This window comes from Ambystoma mexicanum, chromosome 4p (genome assembly GCF_040938575.1).
Source record: "Ambystoma mexicanum isolate Mex_15411 chromosome 4p, UKY_AmexF1_1, whole genome shotgun sequence".
Taxonomy (NCBI): domain Eukaryota; kingdom Metazoa; phylum Chordata; class Amphibia; order Caudata; family Ambystomatidae; genus Ambystoma; species Ambystoma mexicanum.
Genome location: NC_090927.1, coordinates 556,947,988 through 556,966,962, shown reverse-complemented (window position 1 = coordinate 556,966,962; position 18,975 = coordinate 556,947,988). Strand labels below are relative to the sequence as shown.

Genomic DNA, 18,975 nt, shown 5'->3' with positions numbered 1-18,975 from the left:
CTGTGTGCCTGGCAGATGGACTCTGTAGCCTGCTCCAGTCGCTCCATCAGCCTTTCTGGGGGGACAATGGAAGTGGCCACCCTATCCATGGCCTGTGCAATCATCTCGGATGATGCTGCCTGTTGGTTGGCCATACGTAGATGGATTGCTCCCAAGCGGTATTGCCAGGTGGCATACGGCCACCACGTTGACGGGCACCACACCTGCCTGGGGCAAGGCGGACTGCGCCTTGCTGTGCCGGCAAGGCCTCAGGCTGCAGGACTGCATTCCCTCTCTGATCTGCAGCCCCAGGAACAGGATCAGAGATTGTGTGGTGTGGCCCTGCATCCGTAACCACCGGAGGCTGAGCTGCCGACACTGACATCCCCATTGAGGGCAATGGCCCGGCTGCAGGTGGGTCGGACAGAGGAGATTCTCTCCCAAGAACACTCACCTGCGACTGCACATAGGTGTCATCCTCCGAGTCTACACCTGAATACTGCTCGGGGGAGGAACCCCCAGAGACACCCCTCGACAGCACGACCTGCAGCACTTGTGGGTTTTCACCCACAAACACACCACGTCCCTCACTTGTGGAAGGTCGGCCCGGGTTGCCCTCCTGGGACGGCTCAACCACCACATCCCCAGCATCAACAAGTGCTTCGTCCCCTGCAAAGACATGAAAGAGAAAAATGGAAACAGGCATTAGCACCATGGCATGCAACAAGGGCTGATGAACAACAGAGGCAGTAGTTCTACGACACATGTCCCACATGACTGGGAGACCTCCTATGCATTCACCATCACTGGGTCTGTAGGGGAGGCTCAGGGCATACAATGTACAGATTGGAGAGCAACGCCTGCTCACCATGCTGCCTAGCACTGCCATCAAACATTGGCCGGTGATTGCCATGTCAAAGGCACATGCCATCACACACATGGCATGTGACATAGCCACCAAGTGAAGAGGGAGAGGAGGGCAACTTTTTTGGATTTCTACCACTCTGGTCCTGACATTGCATCATCACATCAATAAGTTGACATGTTGTACATGGATCTGCTAGTCCAAATTGGCCATGATGCACAGTGCCTTGTCTACATCAACAAAATGCAGTAAACAATGAGATTCCACCTCCCCATCACCTGTAAAGGAATCATATAGCATTCGTGAAGCACCGGTCCAGAAATGTATGAAGGTACAGCGGAGCACTGAGGGGTGGTGGGGCAGTAGGGGATGCCAGTCAACAATCCTACTGGTGCTGGTGTCATTCATGTCACGCAAGTGCAGGGGTGGGTGGCACAATGAAGTGCAAGGGGAAGTGGCGGCTGGAAGTGCTGTACAAGGTAAGTAGGACTTAACGTCAAGGGCAGATGGTGTTAGGCGCAGACAAGTGCTGGGTGGGGTGGCCTATAGGGGTACAGAGACAATCATGCAGTGCTGTGGGCTCGGAGGGGACAGGGGAGGTACACACTGCATCTTTCTCGGCAAGGTCCTTGCAGATTTCTATGTGTCCTGCAGAGTTGTCACATGCCGCAGATATGTGCCCTTGGATTGGGGATCTCATCTTGGTGAAAAGGGTGAGGCGCTATTGCCTTTGGAGCATGTGGCAGGCCAGTTTGCCAGAGGATGAGCATGATGCAGGACATTCCCTCTCTGCCACCCGGCACCTGTGGTCTGGGTTCACAAGATCCGAGTCATGCCAGGACTCTGCATTGGCATGGGGCTTCAGACAGGTGGTCATGACCGTGGCAAAGACATCCAGTGTACCTGACATAGAGTGGAGCATGGAGTGGGCCCTGTCAGGATGGGAGTGAGCCTAAGGGGGAGCTGGATGGGGGGGAGATTTTGGCAGCATGAGCCTCGACTGACACACACTTCATGGGTTGGAATACCAAGAAGGTGTGTGACAGTGGTGAGGGTGGCTTTGCCTGTGGGGTGGTGAGGGTGAGCTGGGAGGAGAGGAGAATGTGATCACTCCAGGAGAGAGGAGTGCAGAGATGGACGGAGAGGGGAAAGTCAGATGAGATCAGAGCATCAAGAGTGTGCCCTGCAGAATGAGTAGGGACAGACGGGAGTCTAGAGGGTGAGAGGGAGTTGCTGAGGTCACAGAAAGGTCACGTGGGGGGGTCAACAAGCATGCAGGTGGATGCGTACAGCAACAAGGAAGAGGATTTCTGTGTCTGGGGACATGAGTGAGGAGGAGAGGTGAGGACACTCAGAAAGGAAGTAGTACATTTGACCAGTTTTCCCAGACACAGTACGCACAGTTTGTGAATGTCAAGGTGTGGTAGAGAGAGACGTCACACAAGCCATTCCAGAGTGGAGTAGGTCTAAGTAGGAGTGACAGTGGCAGGAATACCCTCAGGGAAGCCAAGGGCACACCCCCCCTGCACAGTAGTGGCGGGCCAAGGAGAGGGTCTCCTGAACATCAGGTAGGAGTGTGTGAAGGATGCAGACAGAGCTGGCCGTCAGACATGTTTCCATGAGACCAAGGATGTCAAGGTGCATAACCTCATGTAAGTGACAGATATCGGAGGAATGCCTGATGCAGCCGCAGTGAAAGGAGTGTAATTGTGGAGGAGGTTGACAGCCTTGGAGGACTTACGGGGAGTGCTAGAGATCAGAGGTGCAGCATGTGTAGGAGTTGGAGTGGGAGGCGGAGAAGGATCATGGGAGGGTGCAGGGAGGCAGTGCAGGATTGATGAGGAGAGAGGAGGGGGGACAGCAGGAGAGGAAAGGAAGTTGATGAGATGTGCTAGCATTTCTCAAGGAGAATGAGGTTGGCCTAAGGGCCTTGGACTGAGATGCTCCCATTACCATGCACATCAATTGTGGCCTCTGAGGATTGGAAGGAGGCCAGGAGTACACCCCAACGGGTCCCACCATTGATGGTGGAAGAGGAGCAAGGAGAGAGGACAGGGACCATGTGAAGGGTCTATGGGACAGGCAAAGGCATGTATGAGCAGATGTCAGTGAGAGTTGGCTTTGAGTAGGCTCAGATGCACTTGTCAGCAATAGGGTGGGTCGCATTGGAGGGCAGGGTGCCCTCATTTGACTGTTAGCAAGCAGGTGTCGTGAGTAGGGCACGATGGTCTGAACTGTAGAAGTCAGGGAAGATAGACCATGAAGAGCAGCATGGAGTGTGAGGGAATGGGGCTCGAAACCAGACGGTACCAAAGCACACAGGTAGGAGGTGGATGTCAAGGCAACATCCACAGTATGACAGCATGTTGGTTGGCATTTATATACAGAGGACGCATTAGCATGTGGTATCATTGCATGTCAGGCATGTGAAGATGAAACTTGATTGGCTGGGGGAAAGTATAGGAATGGTATGTAAGACATCAGATGAATAGACAGGGGAGTATGAGCAACAATGTAGTGACAAAATGACAATTCAAGGGCAACTTCCATGGTGTAGGGCCATATGTGCACTGTTGCCAGTTGGGATAGTGCTGTGGGCAGATGGTGTTGCACTGAACATACTGGATGAGGCACATGGGTGCCACTATCAACTCTGCCACACACCCCCTTGACAGGCACCCAACATGAATGCTTCACACACACACCATGCACATGGATAATACACACATGCATGTGCACTCACCGGATGATGCCTCGTAATCAGAGAGATCTCCCACACCTTGGAGTTGTCCCTCGGTGACGTAGGATCCAGCTACGGACTCGTGTGGTGTGAGTTCTATTTCCTGTGCTGGGGACCCACCTCCAGTCACCAAGGTTGCGGCATGACTTGAGGCCAGCTTATCCTTTGCCCTGCGCTTAAGGTCATTCCAGCGCTTCTGGCAATCACTAGCTGTGCGCCTCACTACTCCAAGGGCACTTATTCTGTCAGCAATGGTCTGCCAGTGTGCCTGGCGTCTGGCATGTGTGGTCTTGGACCCTGCAACGATGACCATTTCCCTATCATGATCTGACACATACTGAACAAGTGCATTCAGTTCGGCGTCTGTGAAGCTTGGCTTCCTTGATGGGCCGGACTGTGCAGCCGTGCCTGGGGAATCAGCCTGTGCCGGACGTGCACTCTTCCTCTTGCGCTTGGAAGGGGGTGGGGATCCAGAGTGTCCTACGCCGCTGTGGACACTAGGGGCAGGAGCCGTGGTGGACTCAGTACTGGGTGTGTGGGATTGCACACTCAGCATGGGAGTAGGTGCAGGCATTGGGGGTAGTGGGATGGGGTCAGGCCTGATCTGAGGTGCATGAACTAGGACCGACACAGTCTTGGCAGGGTGTATGAGAGGTGGGGTGGATGGAGCCACACCCTGGCTACGGGGGCCAGCAGATGACCTATCTGGCATAGATGCGCGTGCCCTGATGACACCAATGTGCACCGGTGCACGTGCAGTGGACCTGCTGACCTGGATGTCAGCGATGGGATCACCCTCGGACAGGTCTGCTGCCACAATGGGCTGGTCCGACAAGGGCTGATCAGGGTTGGTATCAGCCACATGACCCTCAACTGGGGGGGGGGGGTGGGTGTCCCTGACTGGTCCTCCAGACTGGGGGGGACAGGGGCACCCTGCAAGTCACAACCACGTCCCCTAGTGGATCCTCCACGGCCACCACGTGTGGCTCGGCCACCTTTGCCACCCTTACGGCTTGCACGCCTCCCAACCATGGCACTGATGTTATTGTGCGTATGGGAGTCGGTGTGCACAATTGTCCTGGGCAATTGGGTGTCAAAGGGGTTGGGTACCAGATGGTATTCGTACCCTAGTGCAGTGGCAAGGCTATATGACACCCCTGGGGAAAGATGACGGGTCACGCAACGCACAGGCACCCCAGAAAAGTTAAGGAACGTGCACAATACCCCTCCTAGACCACGTGTGCTGATGGAAAACCCTGCACTACGCTGTGGCATCCAGTAACACAATGAACGTATGCGTGTCACACGCAGCCTAGAATGACCTCTGAAGGGGTAGGCTACACACGGGGCAAGCACAGAAGTTAGATACGTGCGTGACTCACCGTCTGCCAGGTAAAAGAGCGTGAAAAATGAGCGCGTTTGGTTGGCAACACCCCCGCCAAAAGAAGATGTGTACGCTGTCTGAGGAGACAGGACAACAGTAGAAGGGGACACTGTTTGAGGGAACAGGCCCAGGTAAACCAGTACAAGAGGAAAAAGAGAAAAAGCTGTCAGAGGTAACAGGGAGTACGAACTGGAAACGCCGTGAAGTAAATCGCGTGTGAAACGACAAGAAGTACAGAATTCACCCACTCGCTCTCCACGAAAAGCACGTACAAGGAAATGGTGTTCTACACTACCTTATATACAGGCCCACACGTACAGCGTCACTTACGGCGTGTACGTGCTTGGCCCATGTTCACCAATCACACGCTTTGTCACTTCTGCGTGTGGATCCTTTTTCACCAATCACACGCTTTGACACTCCTGAGTGTAGCTCACTTTTCACCAATCACACGCTTTGTCACTCCTGCGTGTAGATCCATTTTCACCAATCACACGCTTTGTCACTCCTGCGTGTAGATCCATTTTCACCAATCACACGCTTTGACACTGCACGTGCAGGTAACTATAGACGCACATATGCTGGTGACGGGTTTTCGCGCGATTCGCTGAGTGTGGGGTTTTCACGTGCAAAATCACTCCCTATCAGGCTGTCCACGCGTTCAAACACGAAAGACCACGCTCCTGGCCAGGAGGCCAAATTACAGTCCCCCAGAGCCCTGAGCACGCTCCCACCTGCCATCTGCTGCTGCCTGACCGCCTGCTGGCCACGTGCCCCACAGTGCTGGTGGGTGGGGGTGGTGGGAGACATGGGTGGGGGCCTGGTGGAGGGTGCCCCTGGTGGATGGGGGGTGGGGGTGGTGGGAGACATGGGTGGGGGCCTGATGGCAGGTGCCCCTGCACTGCTGGGGGGTGGGGGTGGTGGGAGACATGGGTGGGGGCCTGGTGGAGGGTGCCCCTGGTGGATGGGGGTGCAGGGGGACATGATCAGGTGTGCAGGGTAGTCCCCTGTTTTGTGGGCTGCCTGCAGGGGCCGTGGAGGGTGTACAGGGTACACCTGTGAGGGCCCACCCAGCCTATTCGCGTGTGATAATTCCCACGCACCCCTGTAATACACGTACCCTGGCCAATCGCGTGTTGAACTTCCCGCTACCCCTGTAATACACGCACCCTGGCTGTTCGCGTGTGATAATTCCCGCGTACCCCTGTGATACACGTTCCCTGGCCTATCGCGTGTTCTACTTCACGCGTACCCCTGTAATACACGTTCCCTGGCCAATCGCGTGTTGAACTTCCCGCTACCCCTGTAATACACGCACCCTGGCTGTTCGCGTGTGATAATTCCCGCGTACCCCTGTAATACACGTTCCCTGGCCTATCGCGTGTTCTACTTCACGCGTACCCCTGTAATACACGTACCCTGGCCAATCGCGTGTTGAACTTCCCGCTACCCCTGTAATACACGCACCCTGGCTGTTCGCGTGTGATGATTCCCGCGTACCCCTGTAATACACGTTCCCTGCCTATCGCGTGTTCTACTTCACGCGTACCCCTGTAATACACGTTCCCTGGCCTATCGCGTGTTCTACTTCACGCGTACCCCTGTAATACGCGTTCCCTGGCTGTTCGCGTGTGATAATTCCCGCGTACCCCTGTAATTCACGTTCCCTGCCTAGTCGCGTGTAGAACTTCCCGCGTACTCCTGATTTGAAGATTGCCCGCTTTGCTTTCCTTGTTTGCCTGCCCTGTGAAGTGGTCCAGGGTTAGCGCAGCCCTTAGCGATGATTTAGCGATTTTGATGGCTTTTCCTTGCGCGAGGGCGTTCTTGGGGGCGTTACTGGCGCTGCTGCAGGCTCGCTGCGATTCTCTGCGCCACGGCTGGTTTGGGAGCATGAAATCCATGAATACGCTGTGCGCGGAAATCAGTTTTAGCGCACGTGCCTGGCGCAGACTATCGCAGGCGCACGCTGTGCGCCAGCCGCGTGCGCTACTTGTGCGCTGGATTCTATGAATTACCCTGACAGTGTAAGGGGTGTTGGATCAAAAGGTGTTGCAGTGTAAGATGTGTATCTTGTATTTACTTCCTTTTTTACTTCTATACAGTTCATCGTGTTTATTTTACAAATCTCGTAAATTGCACTAGAGCAGACCAATAATGTTTCCAAGTAAGTGTGAAAGGTCAGGATTCCGTTTTGTGTCTATTTCAAAATAGAGTGAAAATGTAAAGAGTAAGAAAACGGGTGTATTTGTCTTTTTCCAGTCTGTTTTGACGTAAGTGTAAATGTCTCATTCAAATCACAAATGTGGGAGGCATTTACAGTGGATTTCTATGCAATATGTTATTGCACCCATAGTGTGATTAACTGCCATCTGGCAAGACTGTGTGAAATCCCTGGCGGTTTTGATTCTTTTTAAATAAAAAATGATGCAGGTAATTCCACCTCTGAAAGGGAAATCTGCTATTCCAATTCCACCCTCAGGAGCTCCATGTCAAACGCATAGTGTGTAATTGTGCCCTGCTGCATCATTATGATTAGCAGCAGCTGCTCTAGCAGTGCCACAGAGCAGGTTCAGAGGTTGCAGGTGACATCCAAGCCTCTGTAGTGCAGGGGCTGTACTTAGAATATGTAACCCTGTTCCAAAAACGGCATAACTGTGAAGATCATGTCATGGTGGCACACTAAACTGCAAAAACAAGCCATGCCTGAGTTAGGGTATGGTGGCTAACATCTCTCGAGGTATCCCAGCCACATTAAATTGATGTTACACATGTGTCAACCGTGTGGGCCCAGTCCAGGTTTATGTGTATTCCCCCAGACAGGCTAGACCCTGCCCTACTTGCAGGCATGTAGCCTAGTGGGATTCCCTCTCTTTTTCCATTGTAGCGGCAGGTAACACCCTTTTCCCAGGGACAGCCATTCCACAGGATGCTGGACTGGGAACATAAATCATAGGGCACACAAATTCCCAAAGAGCCAGGTATCACGCCTGGCTGTATTTCTAAAAGCCTTTGTTTCTATTATGAATTGAAGTGGGCAAAGTTGGGGTAGCCACTCTGTGCCCCTCTTTCTCTTTCCTGTCCCCTCCACTTCTTGTAGCATATAAACTTTAGATGTGATTTCAGAAGGGTAAAGTCCACTCATTTCAAGAGCAGGGATTGGACCCCTAAAATGGGCTAGCTTAGTAGAATTGCCTGTGGGTTTTCTTCGTTAAAGGAAGGACCCACACCACTTCTGTGAATCATCTTGAAGCATCCTGATGTGATTAACTTTGCATTCATCTGGTGCAAGTGACTAGAATCTTGAGATCAAATGCAGAGCTTAGAATATTCATCTATGAGTGAGTTCCTGGTTTGTCAGTTGCAAAGATGTAAGCCCCGAGAGAGGATGCCGGTGGGCGTCCTATGTCCCCTTTTACTTATCTGAGTCTAAGAACTGGATTTGATGTACTTGAACCTAAGTAAGTAAGTTAACAGTTCATTGGAGTGTCAGAGTCATTTGTGGCCAAACCCTAAACTCAACACTGGCAACAAGGATCAACCTGGCTGTGCTGGGGGGACAGCACCAAAGGGAGACACCCACCGCCCCACTAAGAGAAGTGATCATCTCTCAGGTAAGAGCGCTGAATGGCTGTGAGGCACTGCAAGTGCAGTGAGGGCAAGTGTGGCCCAGACAGAGGCGCTACAGAGGCAGAGGAGGCATGAAAGTCCCAGGCGGAGACACTGCAAAGGCACTTGAATAACAGAGCAGCTATGGATGTAGAGGTGCTGCATGAGGCAGTGAAGAGGGGCTGCAAGGGCAGTGAGGCGATGCATGAAGAGGTGCTGTGAAGGCAGTTAGGCACTGTAACAGGCAGTGAAGAAGCACTGCAGAGGCAGTGAAGCGCTGCTATGGGCAGTGAGATGCTGCAGAGGCAGTGAGGTGCTGCATGAAGAAGTGCTGCGAGGGAAGTGAGGTTCTGCAACAGGCAGTGAAGAGGTGCTGCAGTGGCAGTGAGGTGCTGCATTAGGCAGTGAAGAGGTGCTGCGTGAGACGGTTGAAGAAGTGCTGCATGAGGCAGCGAAGAGATGCTGCAAGGGCAGTGAGGCACTGCAAGATGCAGTGAAGAGTCGCTGCAGAGGAAGTGAGATGCTGCAAGAGGCCGTTAAGAGGTGCTGCAGGGACAGCAAGGCACTGTATGGCACAGTGAGGTGCTTCAGATGTTAAGAGGCGCTGCAGATGTGAATAGGAGGTTTGGTCGTTTTGCTGAAGTGAAGAGGTGCTTTAGTAGTGGCAAGTTAGCCCCTATGTAAAGGTGCTGCAAGGGCAGTGAGGACCTGCAAGAGGCAGTCAAGAGGCGCTGCAAGAGGCAGAGAGGTGCTACAAGAGGCAGTGAGTGATCGCTGCAGAGGCAGTGAAGTGCTGCATGGTGCAGTGAAGAGGCGAGGCACTGCGAGGGCAGTGAAGTGCTACAAGGGGCAGTGAAGAGGCACTGCATAGGGAGTGAAGAGGCGCTTCAGTGACAAGGGTGTGCTGCAAAGGGCAGTGGGGACAAGAAGCACTAGCGCTGCAAGGTACAACAGTCTGCTGTAAAGTGCAGTGAGCTCTGTGAGGCTTATCGTTATTAGAAGGAGCTGTGAGGGTCATTGGAGCTGCGAGGTTCATTCATTCATTGGCAAGGTGAAGTCCAAGGTGGGAGAGTGCCTCATAAAGCATTTAAGAGAATTGAGACTGTACAAACATTCAGAAGAGCTGGAAGTTGTTAATGGATCTAGGAGGGGCCTGAGGCCCATGGACTGTGCAAACATCTGTTAGGCCAAGGCTACGAGCTATTGGTCATAGTGAAGGCAGCTGAGATCACTGACAAAGTGATGCGATATCAGCGCTTACCTTTGACTGGAACTGAAGGTAGCTGCGGTTGGCTTGAGTGGAGTCCTGGAATTCGGCATGAGTGCTGCAGCGGGAGGCCGGCTCAGTAATGAAGTTAGTTGGGGCTGGAAGCTCTGTGTTCCTCTGTGACTCTCCCTGCAATGGTGACGTAGGAGAGAATGCAGGGGGTGCTGGAGATTGCTCTGCTGTAGTGTAGACGTCACTACAGTGAGTGTTCGTTTTCATGAATGTGGTAGGAGGAATGACTAAAGTAAAGGACCCCGCAACGTTCCGACATTCAGTAGCAACGTCTGAAATTAGTTATGTGTTCCTTCCTGTATTCTATGTGCCTGGCGTTGGAAGGATCAGCTTGACATTTTGTTTGCACAGTTGTTTGGAGGACTTTTGGGCCACAGGCGGCAGGATAAGGAAAGTGCTGTCGTTATTAGGGGTGCCCCGAGTGGGTTTTTGGGCAGATTATGAAGACGAGTGAGTGTAAAGCAACTGTCAATTGACCTATGAAGAAAAGTGGCGCTGTGGCCCGAAAGGTACTTGTGCGTGCTCGGTGCTGGCAGGAGGAGTAGCACAGAGAGTGCCACGAGCATAATGATGAGTTGTAAAGATGTTTTATTTTGTGCAATGTTAACATATTAGCTTAAAGGGCCATTGTTTTCCCATGCGGGATTGAGGGATGCTGCATTTGGCTGATGTTATGTGTGCATCTGATTAATGGTGAACAGTTGAGTTCATACTTATTTATGGTAGCAATGTTTTAGCAATGTGACTGATGTGCTATTGGTAAGGACGGAATTTATGTGCAGGATGGCTGGGGATCCTGTGTGTGGGTGCTGTAGTTAAAGAGATTTAGTGTGAGTGCATGTTGGGTGAAGGGAGTGAGCTGATTGAATTTTAGGAGTGACACATATCAGTTGATTAGAGTTGAGATACTAGAGCTGATATATATTAGTTTATTAAAGTGATGTTGTAGGTGCATGTCTCCCTCTTTAATTGAGTTATGTAGTTTAACATGTTTCTCTCCACAGGAGGACTTTTGAAATTTTAATGCATGGATGGACTTTTGATGTTAATAGATTTTTTAAAAGGATGTTAGAAATCAATTGCCTGCATTTAGTTTTAATTTTAGTTTTAATTTTAATGTGCACTGATCTGCTACACAGTTTACGGTGGCTGAAGGTCGAGGCCTCTGTTGGATAAGGTACTTTAGTGAAGTAAATGAGTAGTGAAAACTATTATAGTGTTAAGGATATAGAATATTTGTGACTGCAAGATCCAATGTTGTTTGACACTGTAAGGTTCAATGTGATAATGATTATGCATTGTGTTTTCTAATCTAACATTTTTTGCCACAGGCACACAGTGAAATCAACTCTGCAGGCTTAAACTATGGACTTTGTATTGGGCGCTCTGTTTTATTTTTACGCATGTTTAATGCTCAATTTGTTGGCTGGATATTGTGGATAATAGTGGGTAGATCAGTGTGCAGGTGTGTTGTGGAGAGCGAGTTGGGGTTGGATTTTGTTGTTGGATCTTTAGTACAATTAGTGTACTCTCAGTTTGGGTTTAGGTCAGATTTTGGACAATTTGGTGTCTATTTTGGTATGGTACCGGTGGTGCCAAAGTGATTGAGATGAAATCTCATTGGGTATGTGCTAGGGCAAAAAGCGTTTGGCTGGTTGTTCGTTTAGCTGGTTGTTTCAGAAATGTTTGTTGGCGCACGGAGCTCCACTCTCATGGATGCCCCAGCCTGAATGATTACGTCATTTGGAATGCAGGGGGTGATGGCGAAGGCTTTTGTGAGTTGTGAAGTCATCACAATTTGATACGTTCTCTGTCTTGGAACGTTGGAGGAGCAAACGGCTAAATTGAGCTAGAACAAGGTGATATATGGCAATGCAAATGCAAACAAGTTACTTGTGATGTAGCAGGAGTATGGAGTGGTGCTGTGCATGGATTTTTATGTTCTGAGTGTATGAGGTGTAGCTTCAGTGGATGTGGTGTGAAGGGAGTGAGATAAGATATTTAGTTTATGAGTGTTGATTATATCTTCATTAGAGTTATTACGTTGATAACAGTGTTCATCATTAGCTGTTCTATGTAGGTAGATTAATATGTTCTCTCCACAGGTGGACATTTAATTTTAATCCACAGATTGACATTGATGTTAATGTTAATAGATTTGGAAGTGGTGACAAGGTCTAAACTTTTTGGAGTTAGTTGCGGTTATAAGTGAAATGCTTTGAATAATCTTTTGTTTTTCAGGTGGGACTTTACTGGATAAATCTTTTGATGAAATATTGATCTTGCACCTATTCTAAACCTAAATCTAAGATGGGAGCAAGCGTCAACCATCAAACAATAATAAGGCATTCCTAGTGGTGTCTTTGTCAAATATAAGGGCCTATATTTAGAAAAACCTATTGCCAATCCTTACGCTAAATACAAAAGAATTGCGGGATAACGTTCCTTAGAAAGAAGAAAGTGTTCACAAATGATAAGTCAGGATGCGGTAGTCAGGGTCTCCACTCCCCACCTTTTAAGGACGGGACAAGGGAGGATTCTGGAGCATAGCACACACTTGAGCTTTTCTCAGCAATGAGGGCCTTCGGTGGTTAAGTCTCTTTGTTACAGAGAGTCTCTGGCCTCCGAGGGCCTGAAGGGTTTCAAAATAATAAATAAAAGTTTGTTTCTGTATACACATTGGGGGATACCTTTTCACCCCTGCATCCGCTTCTTCTGGTCTCAGACCCTTCTCTTATGGTAGGTTCTCTTTGTCTGGTTCACTATGGCTTTCAAATCAATTGTGTCTGTGACATTCACAAATCTTAATGTCTTTTTAAACAGTTCACTGTGGATGTCCCTCTGCTGGGTTCACTGTTGTCAACACACTGTATATCGGGACTTTAGACATGTTTATCAGCATCATTCCTTTGGGTTCACTCTTGCCAACTTTGTCATAATTTTTTACTAGACGAGATTCACTTCCCTTATCTTCACAATCATTTGTCGGTCAAAAGCTTTCGACTGTACTGAGGATTTTACTGGACCCCTGTATGACCACTTTGACCCCCTTTTTCACCTTTCCCAAGGTTTCTGGTAATGGTAGTTTCAACAATCGTGTAATCACCCAGAGTTTCCTGATTGAGCACTCATGTGGTGCCGGACTCCTCTGTTGCTGGTTTCCCCCATTTTTGTATCAATGGTTCTTTGTACTTTCACAGTTCATTTTTAATTCAATACAGTTTGGTTTCCTATTGGCTCTCCCTTCGACTTATTGGCTGTGATGAACCTCTTGGCTTTTCTTCTCTCTGGACTCAAGGTGACAAGTCTCTCTCGCCGGATTGGTTATCAGTGGAGGAGGGTCCCGCTTACTGTTGACATCTGCTGTAACACACGCTGGCTATTGTTAGCGGTTTTATGATTCCTTCCGCAGAGGTTTCACAGGCCTTAGTCGGAAAGGACAAGGTCACTTCTCCCCTTGTCACCCTCTCGGTTTACACAGTCTTTCTCCTCCTCTTGAACTGCAGTGCTGAGTTAGCTATCTCGACCTGTGGTCTCCCTTGTTTATATTGTGCTCTTGTGCTCCAACTGTTATCCCTGTGGGGAAGGGAAAGGGCTGTCAGGTGTGTGTGATTCTGGTCAATTGCCTGACTTTGCCTAACCTTGTGTTGGGACATGTCAGGTAAATAGTTCAGGTGTTAGTCCGTCATCCTTTGTGATATGCAAAAGTGTTTGCGTCAGAAAAGGATAGAGTGTCTGAGTATCTTACATCGTAGGTTAGGGAAAAGGTGTCATAAGAGGCGGATACCGCATCTCACCGTAAGTGTCCCCCTTCCATTCCCCGAGGACCGGCCAGCCAGGTGATCCTCCCTCAGAAACTGGATCCAATAGTGGTGGATGTGTCTTGGCCACCTGGATGACAGATCCCGAGGGACTAGTTTGCGAGACACCTTCAGGTTTCTCACAGTGCCAACCTCCCTCATGTTTGAGAGCTTGAGTACAAGAACCCATGTTGTTCCTGAATCCCTAAAGTGTGACTCAAAGAAATCTAAGAAGTGACCTCTTGCTGGAGCAAGACCATCCTGCCTGCCAGCCACAGCAGTACCTAGGACCTCACTGTGTTTAAGGACACCCACAGGTGTGTGCCAGACTCCCACATCTTTGGGCATTCAAGAAAAGGTCCCATCTTGTCCCTGAGACACTGGGTTTGGACTCACAACACCCTACGAGCCAAGACAACTAGGATCCTTGTGTTCTTCACTGTTCAACTGCTTGGAGTGTGTTTCAAGAACTGTTAAACACATTTGAATCAGATGAGCCCTGCATTTCTGCCTTTTGCTCTCTCCTGATCTTCACACGGGGCCAACACGTCTGGTTTGGTGCATCTGAAGCAGCAAGATCTGCAAAGAAGGTACTATTGCCTGTTAGCTGTCCCTTGCTCAATTTTAGAGCCATAGAGGTCGTTGTAATCCCTTTTTACAACTCAAAGCAATATCCTTTTGAACATTCTGGTCTTTTGATTGCCTTTCTCACGTTGTGTCATCACCCAGAGTGCTGCATCTATTTTATATGTGCATACACTGTGTTTGTTCTACAGGAGTGAGGTTTTACAGACTTTTCCAGTTAAACAGTACATTACATGGTGTGTCTGACTAAAGTATATATTTTAATATAACCTTGATTGGACATTCCTTTATTTTGGACTGTTATACTTTGCTGATGTGGTTGGTACTGAACCACATTCTACCCCTCTTAAGAGTATAGCCTTCCCTTGGTCCATGTTACCGTAAAAGGTAAAGGAGGTATATGTCTTCACTGTGCTTGTTTTACCTTTATAATTGTGTTTGCAGAAGTGTGATGGCTGAGCGGGTGTTTTAGCCCCTACGCATTCTTTTACCCCTGCAGGGCAGGAATCAGTTTGTCACACATAGTTAGTAATCCATGCCATTACCATCAGCATACAAATCGCATACCGTTGGTAATAGTTTTGAATTTCCAAGGCAGATCATTAAGGTTATCTGCCATGCAAAGTCTGCTCCACTTGACCAATTCCTCCTGGAAAATGCACCAAAGACCCTCAGACTGGTAAATGTTGTGGTATCCATTGCTGCCATATTTGTTGCTAATTGTTACCAATCCGTGAAATTCGAAAATGACCCCACCTATAACTAGTCTGACAGCTATCTCAGTGGCACAAGAGACTCCCTTCCTCATGTACCTACACATTGCAACACCCAACCTCTATTCAGTACATTTCATGAGTGCTGTTTTGTTGACATTCAAATTAATAAAACAAATCCTGATAATATTGTTTTTATATATGCACTTTTATGGAATTACACATTATGATTTGATGGTCCTGCTTTGCATAATGCAAAGTAACCATAAGAGCCTAACCCACCTGCTATGGAATTAAAAGATAACCACATGCATTTTGATTGTAAATCAGTTCTTATCATTATGTTTTTTTGTAGGTAGACTTCAAATGTCACCATCACATTAACACAATCTGAAATCTGTGAAAAATATAACTTGAAGGCAACATTCATAAATAAACAAAACTAAATGAGATAAGTAAAAAAAGAGGCATATGCTCACCAATGTATCATCAACATATAGACAAATAAGCATCACATTTTGTAATTAATTACACTTTCAAAGCCGACAGACACAATCTGTAAATACCTTTTATCATCTTTCTTTAAGTTTCATCAACCCATGATGTCAGTAGTTGCTATCACACTAAGGTGTCTTGCCTGTTATGTCTACATTTTTGCCCCACCTTGGGAATTTGACAAATTTAAAAATGTGGATCTTTTCATGAGTGCTTATTAAAATAAAAGGAATCATATTGGATTAACCACAGGAACAGCCCCAAAACAAGATGTCATATTTAATGTAATGTATTTAATTTAAGCGATTTAATGGACAATTGTTGGCTTTATATGTTTTTTGTTGGAGTGTAATCCTATAGATAAGTACGATTTGGCATGTTAATATGAGAATGAGGAAAGGCTGGTTGCTGGCTTGTTATAAAATGGCTGCCATAAGAGGGAGGAGCAACACAAGTAAAAAAAATGGAACAACTTATATGCTGAAATTGACTGAACAACACGTTATACATGTGTGGTACACATGTATATGTGACTACAATGAAGAAAGACATAAGGCCTCATTATAACTGAGGCGGTAGCAGTGCCGGTAAAAAACTGGCACGGCTACCGCCGGAGTAATTTTTTTACGCCACCCAGCAATGGCCAATTACCGGGGCATTCTTTCCCAGCCGGACCCGGTAATTACTCATTGCCGGGTGCCGGTATTATTACACCCCATTCCCATTTGAGCCTCACAGGGCTCAATGGGAATGGGGAGGCCGGTAGCACCAGCACTGTTAATAACGGTGCTGGCTCTACCGGGTAGGTCTGCTAGCGGGTGTCGTTCCGTCCTGCAGGTCGGACCTGCCGGGCTTACAGGCACCCATGGGCAGACCTCGTAGTTTGCCGGTCCGGTAACAATGGTACCGGCAAGCTTACCAGTATCGCTGTTACCATACCGGCAACCTTGTAATGAGGCCCATAGACTGATTAAATGCATATATATATATATCAGTTGTGAGAAAACTACATCTGCTTTACCACCAACTAGTATTAGGTGTTCTCACTGGTGGTGTGCGAGTTGAGGTATTGGTTTGTGTGAAGAAATGGTACTGAAAGTGAATTAGCATATGTGTGAGTGTAGTGGTAGGAAATAGTAGGGAGTGAATGAGAAGGTGAGTAGGGAAGAGAAAGGAGACTGAATGAAAGAGAAACGGTGGGAGGAGTATTAGTTGTGGGGTGAAGGGAAAGTAATAATGGTGTACAGAGGGAAGAATAGTGGTGTGGAATGGAGAGAGTAGTAGTTTTGGAGAGGGGGTAGTGGTAGGGAGTAAGATTGGAGGGTGGAGGTAGACATTAACTGGAAGAACATGGGAGAAAAATTCAAGAGAGAGAGGAGAGGGGTCTATCAGAGGGACAGGTGAAACAGTGTGATGGAGAGTGAGTGGAGACAGTGCGTGGAATATTAGGTAGGAGAGTAGAAGTAGAGGAGTGGTTGTTATAATACTCTCCCTGAATCTATCTGTGTAGAAGGAACGGCAGGGTTGACCATTGCCTGAAAAAAAATGTAGTTAGAAAATGCATTAGCCTTTAAACCGACACCAGTAGACAGAGAGATGTTTGGACAGTATGTGGTTAACAATCTCTCGCACCAACCCAGGATTGAAGGATGTCTGGTGTATTGTGGGGCCACCCCCTCCCACTTTAGAGAGAGAGGGGCGGCCATTAGGTCCACTGCCAATACAAATAAAACTAATAAAAAACATTGGACTGTTTCTGGGAGTTTGTGTGGTCTTGCGGCCAGATGTGACTATATTTCATTTCACTTAATGACGTTTGTCTCTTAGAAAATAAATGAATTTAGATTTTAAAGAAGGGTACAGCGTGAAGCAGTGATGCAGTGGATGTATGTTGCCTGTCATGCCAAACAATATGTAAAAAAAAAAAAAAGTTTTACTCGGAATAAATTGGACTTACTGATGTTCATGAAGATATGCATGCGTGTTTACCAGTAATTGGGATCCAGAGCTCGGGTGGCTATAAGACTGTTATTGTTTGGCATTAACAAACGCCCCATCCCCCGTCCTGTGTGCTCATCAGACGGAAGCATTTGAAAAACACAAAAAACATGTAACCACAAACATGAGCGTGCCAAGATTTCATGTTACCATTACATGGCTCCATGGCGTGACATCTTGCAAGCTATAATACAGCACAGCGCAGCAGTAGCCAAGCAGTATTGCAAAGCAGTTAGAGGAAGGTTTCTTGAGGATGAAATGTGCGTGTCTGTAACTGCATGTGATGTGCACATTTGGAGGGAAAACCTAGAGATGACATAGTCCGTGTGTGCATGATAATCCATGCAAAATATTGTCCTCGATGTATTGTTATACTTGTGTTACTATCTTGCACTTCCTTTTTTTTTATCATAATGGGCATTAACTCCAACACTGTTTCGATGACATTGTCTAAGTCCAGACTGTTCTTTCTTTCAGGCTCTCTGGCATGATTCAGCCTTCTCCTGTCATCAGCAACAAAAACTGGCTGCGGCTCCATTTCACATCCGACAGTAACCACCGGCGTAAAGGATTTAATGCTCAGTTCCAGGGTAAGACATGTGTAACCTTTTAGAAAACACTATATCTGAGTGTACGCTGAAATGGCGGCTATCACATGGGCCAGGGCGAATGTGACATCTGAAATCCGTCCCCGGTGTTCTTGAAATCTGAGCCGCTAGATAGAGATGTGTTTTGAAGAAGCGGCGGTTTGCTTTTGCATTACAAAGAACTGCAAAGTGCGAATACATTGTTAAACATGCTTCCTCGTCTAGTGGAGATGCAGTATTGATCTGAATGAAGCAGCACAGATGTGCTGTACTTGCCCCAAGCCCTGCAGTCCCTGTGGTCCACGGACAAGCCTCTGTGGATAAACATGGCATAATTAAGTCAAGCATTTGCATATGCAATGAGCACATTAGTTTAACATTCTTGAAGTGTAAGTGCCGGGCAAGCATGTCCCCCTTGGTCCATAGAAGCAAAGGCTCAGCACGTTCCCGCGCTTAATAATGAAGGCATTCAATACACATGCATCGTTTGAATGGCTTATGGAGGGCCCAACAGACGGGGATGAATGCCTCATCAGATGAGTAATAATTAATAAACGGACTAAACACAGTCTAACAATGCTCACTTATCGGATGACCCGTACAAAGTGTAGCTCACTAAAGAAAAGTCATATAAATTAAATGAATATATAGCATTGTTGCAAGCTTGTTTTTCTTTTACTTGGTTAGCATTACATGGGCTATTTTATTGCCTATTTTTACAAGTCAACATAGCCATAGCAAACTCGAGCAATCATGTAGATTGCTTACATTTCAATTCACAGGGTATATTGAGCAAGCATGTTTCCAGTCCTCTAAACAAAAACAACAACAATCTTGCCCGTTGATGCAGTCAATAATTAGTGGTTATTTTATAAAGTAGGCTCGGGCGTGTATATGCTGCCCCAACTCGCAGCAACCATGGGTGTTGCAGAGAAAGAGCTGGA

General features: G+C 47.9%; 1 protein-coding gene across 2 annotated transcripts in view; it reads left to right on the top strand.

Moving 5' to 3' along the window:
• CSMD1 (CUB and Sushi multiple domains 1) overlaps positions 1-18,975 on the top strand; it is a 5,442,057-nt gene that overhangs the window by 2,223,737 nt on the left and 3,199,345 nt on the right. For both annotated transcript variants that reach the window (XM_069606098.1, XM_069606099.1), the window contains exon 6: positions 17,922-18,034. In XM_069606098.1, the coding sequence (XP_069462199.1) occupies positions 17,922-18,034 (113 nt within the window). The remainder of the gene's footprint in view (positions 1-17,921; positions 18,035-18,975) is intronic.